Source organism: Botryllus schlosseri, chromosome 2 (genome assembly GCF_051294905.1).
Source record: "Botryllus schlosseri isolate E-star chromosome 2, Bs_hap1, whole genome shotgun sequence".
NCBI lineage: Eukaryota > Metazoa > Chordata > Ascidiacea > Stolidobranchia > Styelidae > Botryllus > Botryllus schlosseri.
The window spans coordinates 20136202-20158973 of record NC_137237.1 but is presented as its reverse complement, the minus strand read 5'-3'; the positions used below and the strand labels follow the sequence as shown (position 1 = coordinate 20158973).

The 22772-nt window shown below is 42.3% G+C and overlaps 3 protein-coding genes across 4 annotated transcripts in view; 1 reads left to right on the top strand and 2 right to left on the bottom strand.

Annotated features, from left to right (window-relative positions):
• Positions 1–22772, bottom strand: part of LOC145434080 (histone deacetylase complex subunit SAP30L-like) — a 127625-nt gene that overhangs the window by 12162 nt on the left and 92691 nt on the right. The gene's annotated exons all lie outside the window — the stretch shown is intronic.
• The window catches only part of LOC145434067 (nuclear pore complex protein Nup205-like), a 43522-nt gene that overhangs the window by 3133 nt on the left and 17617 nt on the right, over positions 1–22772 (top strand). The window contains exons 6-28 of one of the 2 annotated variants that reach the window (XM_080311351.1): positions 73–154; positions 1052–1250; positions 6749–6847; positions 7598–7699; positions 8092–8238; positions 10863–11013; positions 11709–11863; positions 11928–12008; positions 12415–12616; positions 13191–13320; positions 13377–13491; positions 13911–14039; positions 14769–14894; positions 14953–15081; positions 15369–15490; positions 16191–16402; positions 16521–16669; positions 16738–16934; positions 17301–17365; positions 17429–17547; positions 21624–21860; positions 22268–22378; positions 22439–22528. In XM_080311351.1, coding sequence (XP_080167477.1) covers positions 73–154; positions 1052–1250; positions 6749–6847; positions 7598–7699; positions 8092–8238; positions 10863–11013; positions 11709–11863; positions 11928–12008; positions 12415–12616; positions 13191–13320; positions 13377–13491; positions 13911–14039; positions 14769–14894; positions 14953–15081; positions 15369–15490; positions 16191–16402; positions 16521–16669; positions 16738–16934; positions 17301–17365; positions 17429–17547; positions 21624–21860; positions 22268–22378; positions 22439–22528 — 3149 coding nt within the window. Of the gene's footprint in view, positions 1–72; positions 155–1051; positions 1251–6748; positions 6848–7597; positions 7700–8091; positions 8239–10862; positions 11014–11708; positions 11864–11924; positions 12009–12414; positions 12617–13190; positions 13321–13376; positions 13492–13910; positions 14040–14768; positions 14895–14952; positions 15082–15368; positions 15491–16190; positions 16403–16520; positions 16670–16737; positions 16935–17300; positions 17366–17428; positions 17548–21623; positions 21861–22267; positions 22379–22438; positions 22529–22772 lie in introns of both variants that reach the window. The other variant, XM_080311350.1, reaches the window with a different exon arrangement.
• Positions 2201–4520, bottom strand: LOC145434076 (uncharacterized). The gene is made up of 8 exons (XM_080311363.1): positions 4046–4520; positions 3852–3977; positions 3715–3787; positions 3501–3604; positions 3367–3442; positions 3166–3299; positions 2938–2998; positions 2201–2526 (listed from the first exon to the last, which is right to left on the bottom strand). Exons 1-8 carry the CDS (start codon positions 4057–4059, stop codon positions 2446–2448), a joined length of 669 nt encoding a protein of 222 aa, XP_080167489.1. The 5' UTR covers positions 4060–4520; the 3' UTR covers positions 2201–2445.

The following is a 22772-nucleotide window of genomic DNA, read 5'->3' as shown; positions in this document are numbered from 1 at the left end:
ACTGCTCAGTTTTGATCCTGCAGCTTTGTTTTGCTTTCCGCGGTTATTAAAATACGTTTTTGAATGGGACAGGTCATGAACTGCTGCTGAGGCACCCGCTGCTGGCCGAAAAAGACTTCGTTCAAAACGTCCACAGGCGATTGATGAAGAGAGAGTGAGTATTGTGCTGGTGATGGTACTGAATTAAAGTGGCAAACGGCTGCGTACCTTTTTATGACCCTCTGCGTTGTTGCAATGCGTTGTGTCACGCTTATGTTGGCCATATACGAAATGATTGCCGATCGAGTGGAACTGGCAATATCTTATTATATATTTCCAGCGGTAGTTAAAGTAGTGATTGTTGCTACTCAAGTAGAAGTAGAACCATGACCATAAATTTCTGTTAAATTAAGTAGAAGTAGCAATTTCCATGATAAGTAAAACTACTTCAAGTTGAAGAAGAAAACCCAAGATTCTGTCGGTGATCCAAGTAAGTAGTTTCAAAAAGTAAATTTGGCCAAGGGGCCGCATACTATTAGCAGTTGAGGTTGCTGTCAAAATTGCAAAACTCATCTTTGCCACTGACCTCAAAATCACTAATGACACTGCAAACAGACAATGTTGCAAAACAAATTCACTTCCTGCGATACAGGTACTATTCTGCACGATTCTTACAACAATTTCGCTCTTAAAAGTGCGCAAACTTATCCCCAAACTACTTTCTAATTTTCAAAATCAAAATTGCAAAAAGTAAGTATTTTGGATTAAAACCGTTCCTGAAGTGGAAGTGATCCAAAAACTAGCGCTACTTGAGCAAGTACTGCAAGTAGGCAAAGCGTAACTGGGTGCTCGTAAAAAGCAGAAGTACGTCATTATTGACCGCCTCGGCGTAGTTCAGCTTTGTAAATTTTCATGTTGTCTATGATGTTACAATGAGTGATACTCGAAGCAGTTACATGAAAACACCGAGAAAACCATCACCGAGAAAGTAAATTAGCGAGATTGCCCAGGTCCCAGTTAGCGTTTTGATTTGTTTGTGCGCCTGCCATCGATTCACACTACACGTTTTCAGAGACTGGAAATCGCCCGGATTGAAAGCCTGTGTTCAGCTGTCGTGGGCGCTGAGCCTGCGGTCCATTGCGCAAATCCCGGTTGCATTGACCGAAGATTTGCCGGGCACTTTCGACTCTGCGTCGTTCACGGAAGCGCTCGAGCAGGACGAAGCGATACTCGATGCGGCACTCGCCGGGAAAGTGTTTTTGTTCTTGAAGGTACGTGTGACGTTGATACTGTGAGGCACTAGCCTACGTGAGTGGACTTGGGAGTCGAAGGTCTCTTGAGTTGGTTCACTTTACCACCAACTCCAACTTCAGTTCTGACTCCTATAGTATTCTTCACAGAACCCTAAATCCAACATTCCTATAAATCTACTAAAACATATGTTTATCACAGTTTTAGTTGTTATTATACCAAGTGGATCAGCCTATTTTTTGAATTTGAAAGAAAATGTGCTCGCAGAAAAAAATTACAATTTGTGAAACTCTGCCTATGTTGGATACGGCATTTCTTAGTAAATTTGGAAGCAGTCAAAGCAGTGGTTCTTCACATTGTCTCCAGCGCCCCCGTCGGGGGCGATTTGAATTTTGAAGGTGGCGGAAATGCTGAGGGGGTGGGGTATGGGGGGCGTTGAAGAAAAATGGCTTTGCATGAGATGGTGTAGTAAGGACATCTGATTATATAATAGAACAACAGTTCTATATATCCATGAGTTCTCATTGCATATCAACTCCTTATCATTTCAGAAAGCATCTAAATTATGTTCTTAATTTCTAAACCAGTATGAAAGTTGGTGTTTATTTCTCTAATTATTGAACACGCCTTCCACCTCTTACTTTCTGCTATTGATAATGAAATTGAAATATATTTGGTGGCCTGCCAGAAAGTTGACTTGGAATAGCGGTTGAGAACATCTGTTTTATAGCCTTTTTTTATGTATATATATGCATAGCGTTATATCGATGGTGCAGTTCTACTTGACTATAACCAAGTTGTGCTAGTTGAAATGGCTACATTTGTTGTATGATGGTGACGCTCGGGTACTCGGTTTTTCCCAGCCCTGTTGCAACATGATCTCTCTACTGTTCTCGCACAGACACATTACTCGTAGCACTTTTTTCTGGAATGTTTTCGAGGTTACTCTGACGGAGAAAACACTGCCGACTTATATTGTGATCACTGTTGTGCAGTTATTCAACGAGAAATATGAGATGTATTATATGTGATTCCATATCCATAAGAAGAAAATAAGAAAAAGCATATGAAATATAGTACAAAAATCTGATGATTGACAATGTGTTTTACATTTCGTGCAAACTCATTAAAGCACCATCGCATTCACGCACGCATGTGAACAGTCGGTATCCGCAGTCTTGTGAACATTGACAAGACTATTGGATGTGCCCCGTCTTAAACGTATAGTTCCTTGTCGTAGCTATTTTCATCTCGGCTTGTTCCCTTGTTGTCGAGTGGTCCATTAGCGGACTTCAACTGGAATGTGAGGAATAACCGCTGACTGATCAACAAGCAGAGGTTAGCGTGGGTTTAGCGTTTTAAAATCGAAACGTTTCCTGATTTCAGCTTCAAATCTTGAAGCCTAATTTCAAACACTGAATCGATTGCATATCAGGCCCAAATCACTTACTATATTTGTCACTGACTTATTCAAATGTTGCATGAAAATTCATAATTGGTAGGAATTTCATGTCTGGATTTATATCAGAAGCTAGTTCACTAAAGACATTATGCCAGTCTGTCTGTCCTGAAATGCAACAGTGGCAACTAACTGGGCATTTAGGCGAAGTTATTAACTTGTGAAAAGTATCGGTGGTTGTATTATTCTAAAGTTAAGGCATTATTCCTTGCGCCATTCATTAAAGAAATTGACATTGTTGCACTTACTGCCTCATACATCGTCCAGAAGTATGAAATTGCCAACAGTATTTCCCAACCAACGGTGTACCTGAAAATAGGATGGTAAAGCTATTTTTAGCAAAATTATCAATATGATAAGATATTGTGCTAAATCCTGGCGAACATTCCATTTGTGGCCTACCTCTAATGTAATATAGGTGTTTCAATATAGTAAGCCATGTACCATATAAAGGACAAATATCCTGTAACACTTACAGTGCGTACTGCTGCCACCGAAAGCGTTCCAGATTGAGAGCCATGAGAACGGATATAATAACCAATGGTAATGTGACTGTCAAGGCAATGTTGCAGATGCGCAATGAAACTTTTTTCGCAGTAGATTTGGGTCCCTGACGAAAAAGACGATACGTTTACGTGTGAAAACTAAAATATTGTTTCATTGTGATATATACTCACATCATTGGTAGGTTTCCCTATTGCAGACGCCATGAGATCCATAAAAATCTGACATACCCAGACTACATTGGAAATCCTGCATTGTTCGACAAATAGATGAACAAAGGCCCGGTGTAAAATAGGACAACGCTTACCATATTGCAATGGCTGTGTCGTCAGTTTTCAACTCGATCAACATCGCTATGGTGAACACTCGTATGATCGAGGTCACTAGACTTTGTATCTTGTGGCTGATGGTCTGAATATAAATTTTTTCACCATGCTAAACTTGAAAATTTGAGTGACTCATCACGGATGTATGTAACAGTCAACAGCAGCCTGTAGTATTGTAATACAGATTTTACATACCACTAATAGGACAGCTGCTAATGCCAGTACTGGTGGAGTCAGCGTTAAAACTTGCAATACCGTCTTCTTTTCCCTGAAAACACATCAGACTTTTAAATGACGAGACACAACGTGTGCTTTAAATGAAGATAATTTACCTTTGATGGTCTGATGGTGAGGTATGATTTTGCAGCCACCGTGTTAGTACATATCCTGTCGTTGGAATCGCTACCAACATATCGGCTATCGCTATAGATAGAAGCACTGCCAAAAGCTCGCGGTATCTAGGAATAGAACAATACCCATTAGATTTTTGCTCATATTTGTGTCTATTCAATAAGCAACTTGTTACCTTGATAGCTCCATCGCCTCTGGTACGTGTACTGTACGTGGTATGGCTTTCACTGCTCAACGCTGTTATTAAAGCCTAAGGATTTTTCAGGGAAAGTTTCTGGTACAAGCTCGATCAATTCCCTGATGCTGCAGGTGAAACGAGAGAACCAGACGTAACAATTTATTCTAGTGAAAAAAGAATGCACTGCGTTTGCCGAAGCATATGACATGCATATAATCATCAATATTTTGACCGCGCCGTGCTTATTCGAAGTCGTTGAGACGTTATAGATACTGTTATGAGTAGGGACACATGCACCTATTCATCATCGCATTATTTCAGCTCAAAGTTAAGTGTTTACATATTCAAATTTGACTTTTGATACACTTCGTCCGTAAATAAAATTAGACGACATATCCTCACCCTCAAGTGGCATTGCTACTTCTGACAAGTACCGAAATTCCGTTATTATTAGTGTGCAGCCCTCAACATTAAAAACTGGCTTTCAATCAAAATCTTGTCAACGTTCACATCCAGGCGCGTATCCAGAGCGCGAAAAAGGGGGGGGTTTTGCGTTACGAAATTGGCTATTGTGACGTCATCATTACGATCACTCGTCTCCACGCCATGGCGAATATTTAATATATTATAGTTTAATAATAAACAGAGATTTGCGGTGAGTGGGAGATGTACGAATACGATACGGACATTGCCTGAAAATCGCGTTTCTTTTATGGTCTGATTGAAAGAAATTCGTAAATGCTCACATTTAGTCATGAGCCGGCAAATGCCGCCCGTCTTCAAGCGCCTAGTTCCGGTCAGAGATGCGCGACTTTGTTGGGTTTTGACGATATTATGCGCACGGTCGGTAGTATCGCAGCGGACGAACAAGCGCGGAATAGGGCGGTAGCATAAACGAGGGCGATCGCCACAGAGAGGTGTGGTGTGAACAGTGTACGACGTGTACGTCGTACACGAATGTGTGCTTTTCGATGGCTTTACTAGCCGTACGGCTGAGCGTGTAGTACGCGCGAAGATAATTAGACCTTAATTGCAAGCACGCAAGTCAGTCAACTAATACAGAGTACACACTGGGATAATAACTTGATCGACAGAGAAACTTGTCAGCCGATATAATTAGGCTTTACTACTAGGCCTACTCAATTCTCCCGTTCAGCGACAACATAGACCTGTATTTGGACGACAGCAAGCCACCTAACAATCGGGAACGTGGATTGCTAGGCTTGTATTTTGAAATGTGAATGTCAATCCTAGGCCATTTCTCGCCAATAATCGCGAATACAATGTGGATTTGAGAATAGCATTGTCGTACTGGTGCCGTCGTGTCTGCGTCTCGCTGATCAATCAACACGCCGCTGCGTGCAATTCTTAATTAGGATTTCAAGGCGAGCAGGTGGAGCGAATTCGCGAGCGATGTTGATTGCCGACAACTTCGTCTTTGCAATTACGTATCGCGTCGGCCAATTAGATTAGATTTTCCTAAAATGAGTCTCTCGTTTTAGCAAGGCGAGAGAGAAATCGAGGGAAGAAAGTTGAGAACGTCGGCAATTGCCACAGCTGAAATGTAGCTGAACAAGTGCAGAATTCGTATGGAATTAGCGAATTATAATGACCTATTTTATCCTTTCGACTAATTCGGCGCATAATTCCAATATTTTGTAGGGGTGTTAGTCCCCTTAAATAACATTAAGACGCCATATTCGCCTTCTCATACGTAAAAACTAATATGTTAAACTAATAAATTAGCAAATATTAGAGGCTATATTTGACATCAATTTTTAGGATTTTGAAAAGGGGGGGGTTCCGACCCCCTAAAACCCCCCCCTGGATACGCCACTGTTCACATCACAATGCTCAAACTTACCATATCTGCTTGCCCTCAAGGATCAGCTACTAATATCACGGAATATCAACGGCTTGTCGCTGAACTTACTACTGGAGTTTCAGGCCATTACCACTACTGTTCATTTCAAGTTTATCCTACCTTTTACGATATAGAAGAATTTGGACTAGTTACGAGTAGATATTGTCTTGTGCCATCTGCTTATTTGTTCCTTACCACGTTGAGTCAAGGTTTATGAGCAAACGCTTTTGTCTTCATGTTGACCAGTGGCTTATACTTGTCATGGGCAATGGCATCAGCACATTCATGTCATTTGCGTATGTACGGTATATAGATACCTTCAAGATAATAACTTTCAAATTTTCGACCTTTGTTCTTAATATTATATCAGCAATTCCGCATATTTATCTTACTGCTAAATAGACTGTATACATAATGTACAGTGTACATGAAATAGCAACCTTTTTCAGTTATGATCTTATGTCTTTTATAAGTACCTACGGCCGAGCTATTCATCCACGACGACGAATTTCCCCTTTCTCTCAGTGCGGGGGATCACCTGATAAATACCAGCGTATTCACAAATTGCGATCAAAACATTCGGTAGCAACTGCTATCTTGAAAATAACTTTTAATAATTACTGTAATTGGCACAGGAAGTACTTGCCTTACGTGAAAAGTTTTGAGAATATGGTATCGGTTGAACACCAATGAAGCTTCACGCAGTGATGTTTTTATGTTGACGTGTGGCCTAGTCATGGTTTTGTTTTATCTGATCAATATTTGTGTCTTTGTGAACTGGTATTTTTCCAATCGCTCGTGGAATTACTCGTCAAAATCTCCGTATTTCGTTTCAGGACAACGTCGTGTCGTGTCTAGAGTTTCGATCCGAAGAATTTTTCATCCGACGTATCCACGGTTTGATCACCGATCTCATTGTTAACATGCCGTTGAAGGTTCGAACTTTACTGTGTAGTATTTAATTTCTTGCAACCAACGACAAGATTCCCCAGTAAAACCCCTGCATGTGTGTGAAAACTGAACATGCACGACTATTGCTCAATAGCAAGGTATCATTAGACGCAAAGTATCAACATGTATTCATAGAAGTAAATGTAACCTACAACATCTGGATATTATGATGTAACTGTTTAGGTGGCATTGTCATTACATGCTCGGAGCTCATTTGTGCTGTCGCAGCACGCCTGTAGACTATCTTGTACCAGAACAATATCCATGATGTTGGTATTGATAAATTTGTACAAATAAAAGCTGTCCATTGTCCATATGTGTAAACCGCAATAACCTAAAACAATGATATCACCTCATCTGGCGCTCATACTCAAGTGCGGCTGTTCACGTAGGATAGTATTGCTTTCTTCCACTTTGATTTCAAACATCTTCTGCATTCCTGGAAGAAAACAAATTTGCTAGGTCATATGAGCATACGACATCATAACCTGTGACGCAGCAGCATCCAACAGTTAGGCATGCAACACTTGAGCATTTGGGTTACATTTTTGGTTGGGGTTAGGATGTATAAGGGTTAGGGCTGGCGTCTGGGTTAGTTTTAGGCTCATGAAGTCATATGCTCAAGTGACGCATGCTCAAATGTCGGGAAAGCGTTTACGTGATGGCTGTTTCCTGTTCATCCGTAGCGTCGGTGTTTACTAAAGTTGAAATATGTACCTTCTACGTCCTTTTAGGTGAAAGAAATGAAGAATCGTGGCGACGAGGTCGCTCGTATCATTCTTCTTCACGTCATGCAGAAAGAGGAGCCTCCAACTCTACGCGAGGATTTCAAACACGTAACCGCTGGATTTTTTTCTTCTGCACCCGCATGTTTCGGCAATATACGACTGGTGTTTGTTGACTTGAATCGCCCAAAATCAAGCATTTGCCTAATCGCGAGCGGTTTTCATCTGTTTCATTGTGCGGATATATATCCACAATTGCACATTGATATTGGCCAGACTGCATCAAACTTGTAATGTTAAACCTGGTTCCATGCCATATCCGAACTACGAAGACATGTCCTACCGTCCTGATTCTGCAGGGCTTCTGTTGAAGAACCACAGGTCTCTGAGTTCATTCTTATCTGTTGTGAGAGAAATACAGGCAAATTATGGTTTCGGTTCTCGAAGATGTCAATATGCTGTAAGGAGTCGCGATAATAGTTTCATTCTAACTATTTTTTCAGCTTGTCGAACTGATCACCGATCTGTATAAAAGCGACGAAGCCGACCTTCAACTTTCCGTCGAATTTTGGTGTCCCGCTTCCGATGCTTTTCAGACCAGCTCTTATTTTGGATCGTCGAGGCTGCATCAGAGGCTACCTCAAAGACAGGTGATTTTCTTGAGTATCATTACTTTGTTAATGGGTAGTGTAGATATGGATCTGTAGTGGGGCGCGTTCAGACAACACTTTGCGAGTAGGGTTTGCAAAGTGCTGATTCTGACGTAGCAGCGCCCGACATTATCAGGTGTTTGCCGTTGTTCGACGCTAAGGTACAGTTGGACAAGCGATAGCGCCTCACATGTAAATACATGGACCAATGCCATAATCTGAGATGTGACCCGGCATTTCATTAGTTTACGTCTGAAGGCTTCGACGCCTCGTGATGATTGTGAATTAGGTTACATGCATCTATTACACTAGTGCATTATTGTTGAACTCCAGATTTTGATGTTTGACGTGTGTGATTTATCGGGCGCTGAGTTTGAAAATCTAAATAGTTTTTTCGTGTCATAGATACTTTTATATTTACAACTGTATTTGTTTTTTTTCTGTTAGTTTACAATGTTTCGTTTTCAAATTAATTTAGACCAACTAGGAATCAAATATCAATGACTAAAATATAACAAGTGGGTGCCCCTTGAAGTCAGCTGTCATATGATATGTTACTTTCTTATTTTGAAAACTATTGAGTGCAAAACCGACCCCATTTGGTCAGGGAAGAGATTTTCAATTCAGCATGAAGAGCTTTTTCTGAACCATCATTAGACATAGATATAGACATAGATAGACATCAAAAGCATACCTACTCTATTTCATGGCCATGATCAACATGTTAAAGCAATGTTAGCTATCATCATTATAGGTCTACGTTTTGTTGTGGGCTGGTACTGCCAAACTCCCCTACTGCGAAAATGTGCATGTGCAATAGATGATGATATACTTAGATAAGTCAGTTCTTTTCTTCCCTTGACCTTTTAGTACTTTGTTATGCTTATCATACAAAAGGTATGACAGTAGTCATAATGATTTACTCTCTCTCTCTGAACTGTCAGAATGACAAATGATATAACCCAACTTGCCGGAACTCCTGTACCTCTTGAGTCCAGCCATTATTTTGGTACTCTCCAGGCATGACGATATGCAGTCCGGACCTGCCCACTACTTGTCTTCTATCTCTATCTTATTTGAAATGTGTTTACTTCTAACAAAATATCCACAATAATGAACAAAATAAATTTAGTGAATTTTGCATTGACTACTACAAATTTCGAATTCTGTATCGAAAACAACAACGTGAAATGAATTTGCAATGAAAGTTATCCCACTAATAATGAAGTGACTCTGCCATGATAATATCTACTAATGCATTAAATCCTTGAACGGAGAAAGAAATAGTTTTTAAGCAGAGTTTTGCAATACTAGCCAAAATCCACCATTCCTCACGCAGATTATAACAACAATGCAGCATTTATGAGTTAAATAAGCCTTGGAGTTCATTCACTTATCCAAATCTATGTATAAAAGACCTAAATCCACAGCTCAATAATAATGACATAATGCTAAATGTTATTTGTGTATTCATTATGTAGTGCAGTTTAGCCCTACTCCATTCCCCACCCCGCAGAGGGGTAATGATAGATGATAGCGAAAAACTAATGGCATTAATGGAACCAGCGCTCCTAAATATGCCAAACACATTATAATATCAAGACAAACAAAAAATTCAACCTGTTTTGTTACATAGTGTTATTAAGCCATTGTATTCACACCTCCTTTTCGGGCAACTAGGCTATTGATTACGTAGAGTTTCCGATCCATCTGATTTGGTTATCGATTGTAACACATCTGAACGTACCTTTGCATATACTTCCGTAATTCACCACAAAAATCACCGGGTGTAGTAATATTAACTGGTGTGACCAAGCCTCCGACACACCTTTTTTAATTCTAAAAACCTTGAAAATGACCCGGGGGAAAGTCCAGTGTAATCAAGAGGCCATTGTTGGCATTTATCATCGTTCAAGACGTGTGTGTGCGCGACAGCCCAAGCATCCTGCTCTCGTACACGCGCAATAAATTGCACAATGATGTTTTGTGACCTTACATACAGACGGCCAATATATATCCGAATGTGTAAGATCTCATGGTCCGTGAGAGTTCTGCAACGTTGTACTGATATTTTCTTTATGTAAATGGTACTAGTAATTTATGCAGCCGTTAGTTCTGGCCGAATTGAAAAATACAAAATTAGTGTATTATAAGTTGACTCATAACTGCAAACAGTCATTTTAGTGGTGTCATTAAGTAATTCCTATTGCATCGCTGCGTCTCGACTGATCAACACGACGACGCTTAAGGGGACTTGCATAAACACCGTCAAACTTGAAATTAGTATTACCAGTAGATAAAACTTTTGAGAGCAAATCATCAAATCGGTTAGTATACTGGATTTTACGTGGGGGCAATTCTGCAAAATCAAATCCGAACCGGTGTCTGTCCAAAAAATCAGTCTTTCTAACTGAAATTGGGATTGTCATGTAACAACAGTATTGAATATTTTATCGGCGACACTGCCAGTCAAATGATGCGGATTCAAAGTCTGCTATTGTTATCTCATGCTGTCATCCGTTCGGTTTGGTTAACAGATAAATATATACGCATGGATTTATGTACAATTCGCACACTGACTCGGTCGAGTTTTTGTAAATTCACTGCCGCTTTTCCATTCACAGATATCGCTTTTCAAATTTCTGAGGCAATCTGGCGATATGCTCCCGCCACTGTTATATATTCCGTATTTGAAAATGTTGGCGGCGCTCTCGACCGGGCCGTACAGCGCCAGGATGGCGTTTGAAATGTTGAGAGCAAATGGATCCAATTCAGGTTTGACTCGCCTTGGTTCGTTTGATTTCAGGCTGCCGACTGATAAAGTGGTTTCGTAATTGTCACCTTCGCTAGCTGCCGTGCAGTTTCGATTGATGGCATTTACCTTGTTGTGAATAACATTGAATTATTCTGAGGAATTCTTCAACGGCAATGCCGGATTTTCAATTGACCTCGAGTACGTACCTAAGCAGATATGGGAATGATTTGAATTTACTAGACCGAATATTATCATAATTGAACCTGCGGTACCACTTGAGATTAATCGAAAAAAAGCCTGGCAATGGAGCGACGGCAATTTAAATGTATTGCACTACTTACTAGCGCTCCAATAGCTTCCAAGTTTTAGAAATTGTGACCATTGTGAAATAACCCCCGTAGCATGGTAGGTGAATATATTTTTGAAGATTCTACCTATTTGCATTATGCATTATTGCCATTAGTCATTTTGTGATAGTCACGAAGATGCGCCAGGTAGTTTCGGAGGTGTCCTCCTCCAATTAACTGCTAATAGTATCCGAACCCTTGACAAGATCTAGTAGTTACTTGAGTACTTTTCAGATCTTTCATTTACAATTGGCTGTTTGTTTTTCCGTATTTCGTCGACAGTGGCAGTTCGACTTGCTCGGTTTTTGATGGACCAGTCTGAACCACCGCGAGTTGAATGGCGTCAAAATTGCGATATTTTTTCACAGGCGGTATCTCCGAGGGTAGCACCGTGTCTTGGGACCATTTCTTCTCGTCCATCCACCGTTACTACAACAACCTGAAGCAGGAGCAGTCTTTTCGCGACCAGCCCGGTCAGTTTGTCCAAACGCTGGGCCCGGCCTCGGCACAGACCTTGCCTCAAGTGAGTGACGTTGGTGCTAAACAGTCGGGAATCTGTGTAACCTGGAGTTTTTTGATTGTAGCAGACTGCGCAGATGGTTATAACGCCGCAGGAAGTGGAAGGGCTGCGTGCGGTTCTTCAGTTGCTGGCAAAGATAGTGCGATACGTAAGCTCCTTTTTGGATGGCTCTCGGTAGTTTTCTATTATGAGCGCGGATACCCTTCAAGTTTTCGTGGTTGCGTGTACACTGCAAATTTCGAAAGCTGGTAACTATAAAAGAGGTCATCGCTAGGCTACTTCATGCCTGAATAGCTACCTAATCACTAAAAAAGGGGCGTTACTTTCACAGTCCCCTTCGTGGCCTCATTACCAAAGGACAATCTACTTTTGCAGTGTCTTTATGATGGATTTCAACACTGCTCTTTCATGGACTAAAACTAGTTTGCGAACCCCAATTTAAGAACCCGCGGTTTAATGTGATGGACATATTTCTTTGGCTGCAATGAAGTCATTGATGTATGGTTTAGTAGTTGCAACCATAGAACAAGGACTTTTAGAGCCATCTCTAACAGGATGACACGGCTTGCGTCGCTGTTCACGAGCATCCGACTTGGAACGCGTGCAGCGGCCTGCTGGGACTGTTGCAGTGTCACGTGCCGGCCGTTCTCAAAGGCGACATCCTGCTCGCTTTGAATCAGCTCGCCAGAATACCGGAGATATCGCTAGGACTGCTGCAAGCCATGGACACCATCGTCGACGCGAATCCGCAGACAGGTTATTTGCACGAAAACTCGTACTACATGTTATTAACGCTCTCTGTGACAGTGTGCCGTTACATTTTAGAAGTACACGCGTAGGTTTTGCCTACTTGTGCTGCTTAACTCAAGCGATTGTGTGTTTGGGCTACTCATATTTGGAAATGATTCAGAGAACTTAAGGACTTACACGCAGTGTAAAATTTTGCTGATATTCATTATTATGGAGGTGACTCAATAGATCCCAAATTCTGCCCATATAAGGTATAGAACACATACACTTGCTTTAGTACTTTTAGAGATCTAGCATTTTCTTCTTCCAATTGAAGTAGTGTTGAGATGACTCGGGAATCACTACTTCTACACCTGCTTGTGTATAAATCTACTTCTATTCTACTACTACTTGAATATCAACAATGTTACTACTTCAACCAATTCTTGATGTAATCAGAGGCTGTGCAATGTTGATATGAAGCTGACTGCCAAAACCGACACGAAAGTGCAGTAATCAGTAGTTTGGTACGGTGAAAGCAGATCAAAGCTTTACGAATCCCGATATGCTCAAGCCTTCGGTCAATTTTTCATCTTTTCAGCCGCCGTTGCGATGAGAAGGTCGATTTCCGCCGAGCTGGAAGACGTGGAGGCTCGAGAAGAACAATATCACATGACCCGCGCCTTCTTGAAGCTGACCGGCTCCTTGCTTGATGCCGAGAACCTCGTCAAGTACATCGTGACTTTGTCTTGTCAACAAGACCTTCTCATGTCAGCTTTCGTTTTAGTTTGATATCGGGATCGCGCGCTATCGGATTCGAGCCGTATTTACGTTTCGCGGTGGATCACGTGTTCTTCAAGTTCATGTCGAGGTCGTATAAAAGAGTCGAAGAGAAATATGAGGTGGCTATGGTTTTGACTTGATACTCGAAGAGTTGCAAAGCTGTTTAGCAGTGGGATGTGGCGGTATTGTATCGCTAACTGTGAATGTTTTCCTGTTAGTCTGCAATTTTTTTTACAAATTTGGTAAAGAATGTGTCGTCCAGTGTTGCCAATCGGAAGGCTAGGGTGCCTAATTCCACCTTTTGGCACTATTTCAAGCTTTTAGGCATTGGGCACTGTTTTGACGCTTTCATCTTTGTAAATAGACATTGATTTCTCTTGTTGCTGCGTTTAGCCCGATTCATAATGGGGGAGTATCTATACAATGTTCATTTGTCGCCCGTTTGATATGAAACCAGTGTTGAGAGACGACCGATTGACAAAAAAATACTTTATGCCAACGTTGATGGGCTTTTATTCGTGACGGTAAACTGTTGCAGGTCGCCGCTGACAGTTTAAGGATCTTCATCAAACTGCTGGAGCAGTACGTCCCGCATCCGGAGCATTTCAGCGCAGATGCAAAACCTGTCGAAAGTAGCTTTTCGAGGTTTGCCGGGTCTATGAGCCAGGTGCTGTATCCGTTTTCAGTGTCGTCTTTAGTGCTCTTTGAACGGTGTCCGTTTGCTGTTGGCTCTGTTGGAAATGCATAAAGCTTACCGAGTTACTGATGCCTTTTTATCCTCATCACAAAACGACGTTTCCGTGGGTGGGTGATCATAAAGTTAGCTTATCCGGCAGAATGCTAATTGCCTGATTAAAAACCGTTAATCGTGGCTGACTGAGTTCTCCTTGACTGGATTTCAAAATTTCACCAGACGACTCTGGACAACCCTCGCGCGAAATCTTACTCAACTTTATGCGCCGCAATTAAACAATTTTAATCGGACGATTAGCATTCTCCCGGGTAAGCTAACTTTACGAACTCCGCCCTAAGAGTTGTCCGAGTTTGGTGTGACTCTGGTTGACTCGGAATGCCTGTCAATCTTTATGATCAGTGATGTTTTGAAGGCTTCTGACTATGGCTGGGCACAATGATTCTCGTGCGCCCGAATCTGAGTGGCAATTTTTGCTATTAGAGTCTGTGACATAAGTTAATTTGTGATCATAATAAAAACACGTATTTGAACACCTCCAAGTCTCGTCTCGCTGTTTTTATGTCATAATTGGCGGTACTCCGATACTCGACTTGGTACTCTGATTTTGTCCCGCTTTACTATTGACCCGGCGTCATTCTCTTGTCGGTTGCTTTGCATTACTTTCGAGCAGCTGGTTTTAGGAACCTGCAATCACTCTTATAGAACTCTTTCAACATGTCGATGAACAGCACGCTAGGCGCCGCCGCCCCTATGTCGCAAAACCAAGGCAAACCGCCCGGATACCTTCTGCTGCTGCACGTCATGAACGAAGGAAACTTTTTCAAAACGGTAGTTTTCTGGTCGCGCCTTGTATGTGCGGCGGCGTGACAGATTTTGTTTTTGTCAGGTGATGGAAGTCGCCGAGAATTGTGTTTCGTACCTCGATCGGTTTTATGTGGACCGGGCCGCCGAGAAGCCGTTGCTTGAAGCCGGCTTCCTCGCGTTGCGATTGATACAGCACGCTTTAAACCTTCAGGTTGGGCGTTGGTAGCAGACTTCTACAACTAGAAAATTTTCATCTTTCCTTAATTAGATTAGAATTAGAACTACTGAATTTGTGAGTGCTGCAAAGTAACAAATGACGATACAGATAGCAGCGATTTTCGAATTTATTTTCAGTTACTGTTATGATAGAGCTATTTCGCCCAGTTGTTGTGACAATTTCTCGCATAATACTTTACAATCATATATAATATAATGATAATAAAAATGAGTTACTGTCATTACATAATTCGTCACCAGTTTCTGAATTCCTTGTTGCAGGATTCGTTTTTGTCGTGCATGAGGGAAGGCGGATGTCCTGTCCTGGTGACGACGCTCGATAAGTTATTGCTCGGCGTGAACCCTCGAACCTCTAAAGCCGACTACATCGTCACCATCACAAAGTAAGTTCGGCGAATGCGGTCGTCACAAAGTTACCTCGACGGGAGTTTGACTTCTCGGAGTAGAATCGTTTTGGTTGAATCATTATTTTTTTTAAATCTTGAAACTGTTGTATTTTGCACTGACGTTGGAGCACTGTGTGTCATGTATCAAGTCCTATTCTGCTCGGTGTTCCTGTTCCTAAAGTGATATTAGGACATGGGTCTTTATTAGGACTGAACAAAATCAAGTTTCCAGTTTGTTCTATTCCGATTTGAGCATTAGGCATCAAGTAGAGTATTTGAGTACCGACTGTTACAATACCATAACAGTAATACGGACTTGAACGAGGAAAATGATCCCATACATATCGTCCAAAATAATTTTGTATATCTGGACCATGACTATTTCATACCACCTGTTACCAAATGTTGTGAGGAATGTGAGGGTGGGTCACTTCTTGATAGAAATTTAGTGCCATGAATATCAGAAGCCTTGCGTCGTAAGCGTTTTGGTGTTTTCTGTTCCTTCTCTTTGCCCACCTTAGCTTAGCTCAAATTGTATCAAGTATCCTGAATTGGAAAACCTTGGACGGATATATCCTGTGGGCTGTACGTTGCCCATATGTCCAGTTGTGCACCCTTGCTGCTATACACAAAATACAATACACCGATCATCGCTGCGTGGAACGATGTCAACAAAGCATATCGATTTTCTTTTCAGATACGTTTGCCACAGCTCCGGTCATCCACGTCTGGCGCTTTGTGCCAGCGAAATCATATCTTCCCTATGTCGTATATCGAATTCCACACAGCGCGAGGTATTTTCGATTCTGACCACGCTTTCCGACACGAAAACCAAGCAGAGAATACTGCACGGATTCGTGGAGGTCATCGAGAGCGCACATCCGGAAATCGACGAAGACGATGATAAAGGTAGGAGTTGTCAATTCAATTCAAATCGCGAGTTCGTGTATTTTTGGAATTCTGTGTCATAGTTAGTGGGGATGCGTGCACCAAGTCTGTGCAGTCAATTCATATTCAATGTTTACAGATTACGATCCGACTGCGTTGTGCCACAGTCGATGCCGCCTGACGATACTCCGTTTGCTACTCCTTTGCGTCGACCTGCCCGCACCGAACCTGTCGCATTTCTTCCTCGGATTTAACTTGACAAAGCCAATATGCAAGTCCAGCCTTCAGGTAAAGCAATATCGTCCTAACCACCATATGTAACCGCGCGTCACATAGGTGTTATTTCTCGACGGCAGGATGCCGGCATCATGGACTCTCCGAGGACTTGCTTACATTCCGTCCTGTCGGTTCTTCTGTTTGGGCAAGAAATTGGGAAAAACAGCCTGCCCGCTCAGCCCGCGGCCGTTACTGAGACGCCGGCCACGGCCGAGTTGTGCTATCAACTGGTTTACAGATTGTCGGCAAACGCTGATACCACGGGTCCCGTTCTTAGGTGAGACGCACAAAATTATGTATGAGTTTGGGTTGGATTTCGTGCCGGAGCGTTTGCTGGTTTTCGGTTATCGATGGAAGCTATTTGGATTTTTTGATAATTGTCAGTCTGCGCGGATATACCGAATCTGTTCTACAAATCCAAAGGTAAAATCCAATTTTTCCTATGAAAATTCGAATTTACGTTAGATCATGCGTAAAATCCAATCTTTACTTCGAATTCAAATTTGAAATTCATTTTTTTTCTTTTGAAAAGTCAAATTTAAAATCAATGGAGCTCAAGGACGCATGATCTAGTTCTAGACTGTACATGTGCAAATGTTTCAATATGCCGGCCATGTATGTTGTAAACCCTTGGGTTTTCTAGGTATTTAAGATCTTCGCACGACTTCGTATATCGGCACTTGCAGCATTTGCCTTTCAAAGCAGGAGGTGAGATTTTGCCTGAATATTATCGCTGACGTAGCGAGCGTCCTGTTTGACGCCTTGTTTCAGGAATCGTGAAAGAAAATCAACTTCTGCTCCAGCAATCGTGGCTCTTGCGAACGACCGCCATTGAACTGTTTTCGACTGCTGCGAACAGGCAGCGATCTCACACGCAACGTTTGATACAGGTTTGCTTGCCGGTTCCGCTATGCGTGCTTGTCTTTAGATGTCCCGTTACGGCAGTGGTCGGCAATCGGCGGATCGCTGGTGTTCCAGGACGAGCTCGTTGCTGGTCCGCGAAAAGCAGGGTTGCAACGACACGAGTCACGGTTTTCTGATGAATAAACTTGACTCAAGTCATTTTCGAAAAATTTGGAATTGACTCGACTCTAGTCAATCTGTGTGTTGACTCGACTTATGCTCGAGTCATTGCGCGTGACTCGAACCAAGTCATATGACTCGAGACTGAGACGGCCAAGACCTACGTTTGAATGTAATTTATAAGAATAGCAAAGTTACCACACTATTGGGATATCGTCTATTGGTACTGGTACTTGAAAATACAACCAGAAACTGCTAAAAGTGATAAAAATCAGTAAATTATAAATGCGAACCGTTCAATATCACCAAACAGAGTTATAAAAAGTGAGTTAACGAGACTTTAACTGGAAACTACGCAGTCAACACAATGACTCGGACTCGAGTCATAATACCATGACTCGTACTCCACCCTCTGATCGCTGACTTGGACTCGGACTTGACTCGGTGACTCTACTTGACTAGAGTCAAAACTATAAAAGTGAGATTGACTTGTGACTCGGAGCCTTGTGACTTGGTTACAACCCTGGCGAAAAGTTCGTACACCTTAGCATTGTGGTCAAGATCACTACTAAAAATTGAATCAATTAATCTCTTTAATTTTAACATGTGTTACTTTTTACTACCATTCGGTGCACCCTTCTGAACTTTACTGTGCACTAGGGTTGTCCAAAATTTGGAAAATCTTAAAAAATCTCCGTGATTGTGTCTCATTCTATAGATTATTGATAAAAAACAACAATTAGCCTGAAAGAAGCTTACAGAAATGCCGTTAAGATTTCGGTCAAAGCGTTTGAAAGTAGCTGCTCAAGAATGGGCGTGCCACCGACCATAGAAGACTAGTAATCAAACAACCACGGCCATAGGCGCTGAACTCAGGTATGCTAGGTATGCCGCGCATACCTAGGAATTTTGTTGGGTATGCGGCATACCCAGAATTAGGCTAGGCCTGTAACTGACTGGCTGGTGAATTGATCGATTTAGAATTAAGCAATGTATTTCGTACTGCTGCTGAACACTTGAGCAAATCAGCAGCAATACATTCTCGCGCGTAGCAAAACCCCGTCCTTTTGAAATGACCATTCTGACGCTAATATTCAGTTGCAATTCCGTAAGTTGTATTTTATCAGTGTTGTGCGCGGCCACGGCCAATTAACGAGAAGCGTGTTTCCAATTAGCGAGAATAGTTTGTGCACAATGTAACGCAACGCGATCTCGCGCTGAGATGATTGCGAAGTCATTGATTGCCGCGCGCTCTGCAATCGTCGCTGGCCTGATTTATCGCGCCTCCATCAAGCCCGTTCCGCTGGCTAGGAGAATCGCATCTTGAATAGGCCCAGTGCGCACTATACCGTCGCTGGCCTGCACACGATACCATCGTTGGCCTACACAATTGCGTGTGCAATAGGCCTGTTACGAAATATATCATCACTAGCCTAACGATCGCGTCTCGTGCCTAGAATGCTTTGACTTTCGATTGTGATTAAAGATTGACATCGCGAAACTTCATGACATCGAATATCCGCAAGCATGTTCGACGCGAGCGTACATGCGTACTTGATTTCCGCAAATACTTGAACATAACCATCAGAAGATGTGTCTCAAGGTTCGAGTTACTAAAAATGTCAATTTCTATTGGCGAAATGTGGCGATTGTCATCTCCTGCTGTGTCGGAATATGATATCTGATGCGCCTGTCGAAACTATCCCGTTTTCTGAGATTGTGATGTCAGACTGGCTCAGACATTGAACATGGACGCAATTGATTAAAATACATACTGATCGTGAACACACAGCGGCGTAATTGATTTTGATTAACGCTAATACTAAAACAGAACAATCAGAAAATTGTCTTGCAGGCTCTTGATATCGAAACTTCTGACTCCCCTGAAATCAGAGTGACTAATGAATAGAGTCCAGCACGCACAGGCTTTCCATTTGTGAGAATAGCCGTCGACCGTCGCCACAGATGCGTATTCGTTTGCTCTCGAGGCGAGTTGACTGCGTAGTCGGACTCGCTGGTAATCCTATAGTAGCGTGATGTGTCGTCGTAGTGTCAAGAATTACGTGCGAGTCCGTTACACAAAGATGCTGATCCGCTCGATGTATTATCGACATTGGTGCATGCACGTGACCATAATAAACTGATGCTACCTTGGTAAATTTGAAATGAATTCAATCAATTCAGCAAGCGGCCGGCAGGCTGCGCGCCTGCTTAATACTATCGTAATTTTGTGACCGTATATAAGTGACAGGTGATATTGAACGCTCATTTGTCAATTATGACGCACTATGACGTCACCCCTTTGTGACATCAGCGATCCCGCATACCTAGGGAAAATTAGAGTTCAGCGCCTATGACCACGGCTATTGATTGGCTAATCGGCTATGCTTCAATGATCACGGCAGCAGCAGCTTGCTGATTAGGTGTTCAAGAAGTCTGCTACCGGCGGGGATTCTGAGTGCGCATTGTTAGTATTTTGGCAGGTGGTGATTTAAAATTGATTCAGGACATGTTGAGTTACGAAATACATGATGAACAAACAACACCTGCTTCACAAAACCTTTTACTGCATAACTGCTTTATTGTGAAGGAAGCGGCTATATAGCCTACGTGCCGTGTTTTTTACGAGGAAAATCAACGGTGCTTATGCAAGTGGTGAACGAATTCCCCGTTTAAGAAGGGATCCATCATCAGTGAATACAAATATAAAGCTTGACTAATATGTGTGATCTTATTGGACCCAAGTTGTAGTATATAGTTTAAGTTTTGAAGGTTCTAGGGATCGACTGAATCGGCCGGTTATGCTTGGCAGTTATACTTACAGCAAATTGAATTCACTTTATAAGAGTTGTCAAAGTCCTTACTAATGCTGCAGAAAAGAGGTGTAAGGTAAGCACAGGCTATATGCTGGATATGATATCCAAACTATGCTGGATACTATATGCAGCATAGTCTGTGCTTTTCTTCTCACCTCTTTTCAGCGGGATCAATAGGGACTTTGAGATACCATATCCAGCATAGCCTGTACGAGTGTGCGTACATTACCACCTCTTTTCTGCGTTTTCATTAATGACTTAAACAACGCCTACAAGTGCATTCAATTTGCTGTAAGCATCTGATAAGTGCCAAGCATAACCGGCTGATTACGCTAATCCCTAGAGCATTCAAAACGTCACCTATATACTACAACTTCAGCCCAATAAGATCACACAAAGTATAGTGTCATTGTTAAGCTATTTATATTTGTATTCACTGATGATGGATGCGTACTGAAACGGTGAATTCGCTCAACACTTGCATGAGCGCCTTTGCTTTACCTCGATGAAAACACGGCATGTAGGCTTCAGCCGTTTCCTTCACAATAAAGCAGTCATGCTGTAAAAGCTTCTGTGAAGCAGGTGTTGTGTGTTCATCATGTATTTCGTAACTCAACATGTCCTGAATCAATTTTAAATCACCACCTGCCAAAATACTAACAATGCGCACTCAGAATCCCCGCCGGTAGCAGACTTCTTGAACACCTAATCAGCAAGCTGCTGCTGGCGTGATCATTGGAGCATAGACGATTAGCCAATCAAGAGCCGTTGTTGTTTGATTACTAGTCTTCTCGCCGTTCTATGGTCGGTGGCACGCCCATTCTTGAGCAGCTACTTTCAAACGCTTTGACCGAAATCTTAACGGCATTTCTGTAAGCTTCTTTCAGGCTAATTGTTGTTTTTCATCAATAATCTATAGAATGAGACACAATCACGGAGACTTTTTAAGATTTTCCAAATTTTGGACAACCCTACTGTGCACACAACGCACCGGCTCCTATGATGTGTTTTCAGTGCGGATTGTGAGAATGAAGCAATGCTTGTGTAGGATATATATTTAGTATTGCTTTTCGAATGACTGGCAGAGCGCCTTCATGACAGCTACAAAATCTTTTATGTCGTTTCAGATATTGTTTGAGAAGCAAAGCAACACTTCCTCCGTGCTGGCTGCGTCTGCGATGCCGACCAGCGCCAATTCGACCACCGCGTTTCCCGGTCTAGGTGCCAGCTCCGTTGGCGGCGGCGGTCTGGGATTGGAAATGACAATGTCATCCGTGACCGGGTTGAATATGAGCAGGACCACGCTTCCGCAGCACGACCTGCCGCTGATTCTCCGCGTTCTGGAGGAATTGGATTTTATTCAAGCAAGTGATCGGTTTTCAACCGCTAATGATTTCAGTCATTTTCATCGATTCAATCGACCTGCTATCCATGCATTAGATTTGTGGTCTGTATTTTCAATTAGTTACGTAGAACGGCGATACCTCGTAGAAAAAAAACTAATTTGGGTATTGGAAAATACAGAGAAATGTATCGAGGCCCGGGTTTTTTACTTGCTTGGAAATCTCTACTTGAATAGAAAATTACGACGTTGCGTCAACTTCTACGTGAGTACCAACGATGACCACTTTGACCATCTTGGAAATGGCTAGTTTTTGTATTTTAGCAGAAGTTTTATTGGACTCGATGGCTAATTTGGATGCCTCCGTTTCAGATTTTTGTCGATAGTAAAATCGATCGATGTCGTTTCATGTCTGACATTGCTTTTCAGGAATTTCCCGAGCCTCTAGTCCTCGACGAATTTGTCCTGGACCACGTGGAAGGCGCCATGCGGTCGTGCGAAACCACCGACGACAGCGGGCTTGTCTATTGTGATCTGAAGGTACTTTGGTGAGTGGTGTTTTCGTCTAGGCCTGCTCCGTAAACTGTCTTTGTCTTGCAGGCTCTGAGCGATTTGCTGCAGGCCAACGTTAGCGCGCTGCAGGGAAACGACGATGTGGAAAGGCGGGCTCGCGCCAGTCGTGATGTAGAGGTTAGATCGTAGCTTTGTGTCTTTTTTGCAAAGTCTGGTATCCGTCAGTATAAGTTTGTCTGCGCGATTTCTCTCATAAGATTCTAGAACTGTCTGATTCGACACTCGGGTTCCGTTCACTACGGCATCATGCATAGTTCGAGCAAATTTCAAAGTTCAAATATGTTCCGTACGATTGCGAAGGCAATAATGCCAGTTACACTTGCGGAAAATCATCTTTTCTGCAAACATGCGTAGCCTCAGG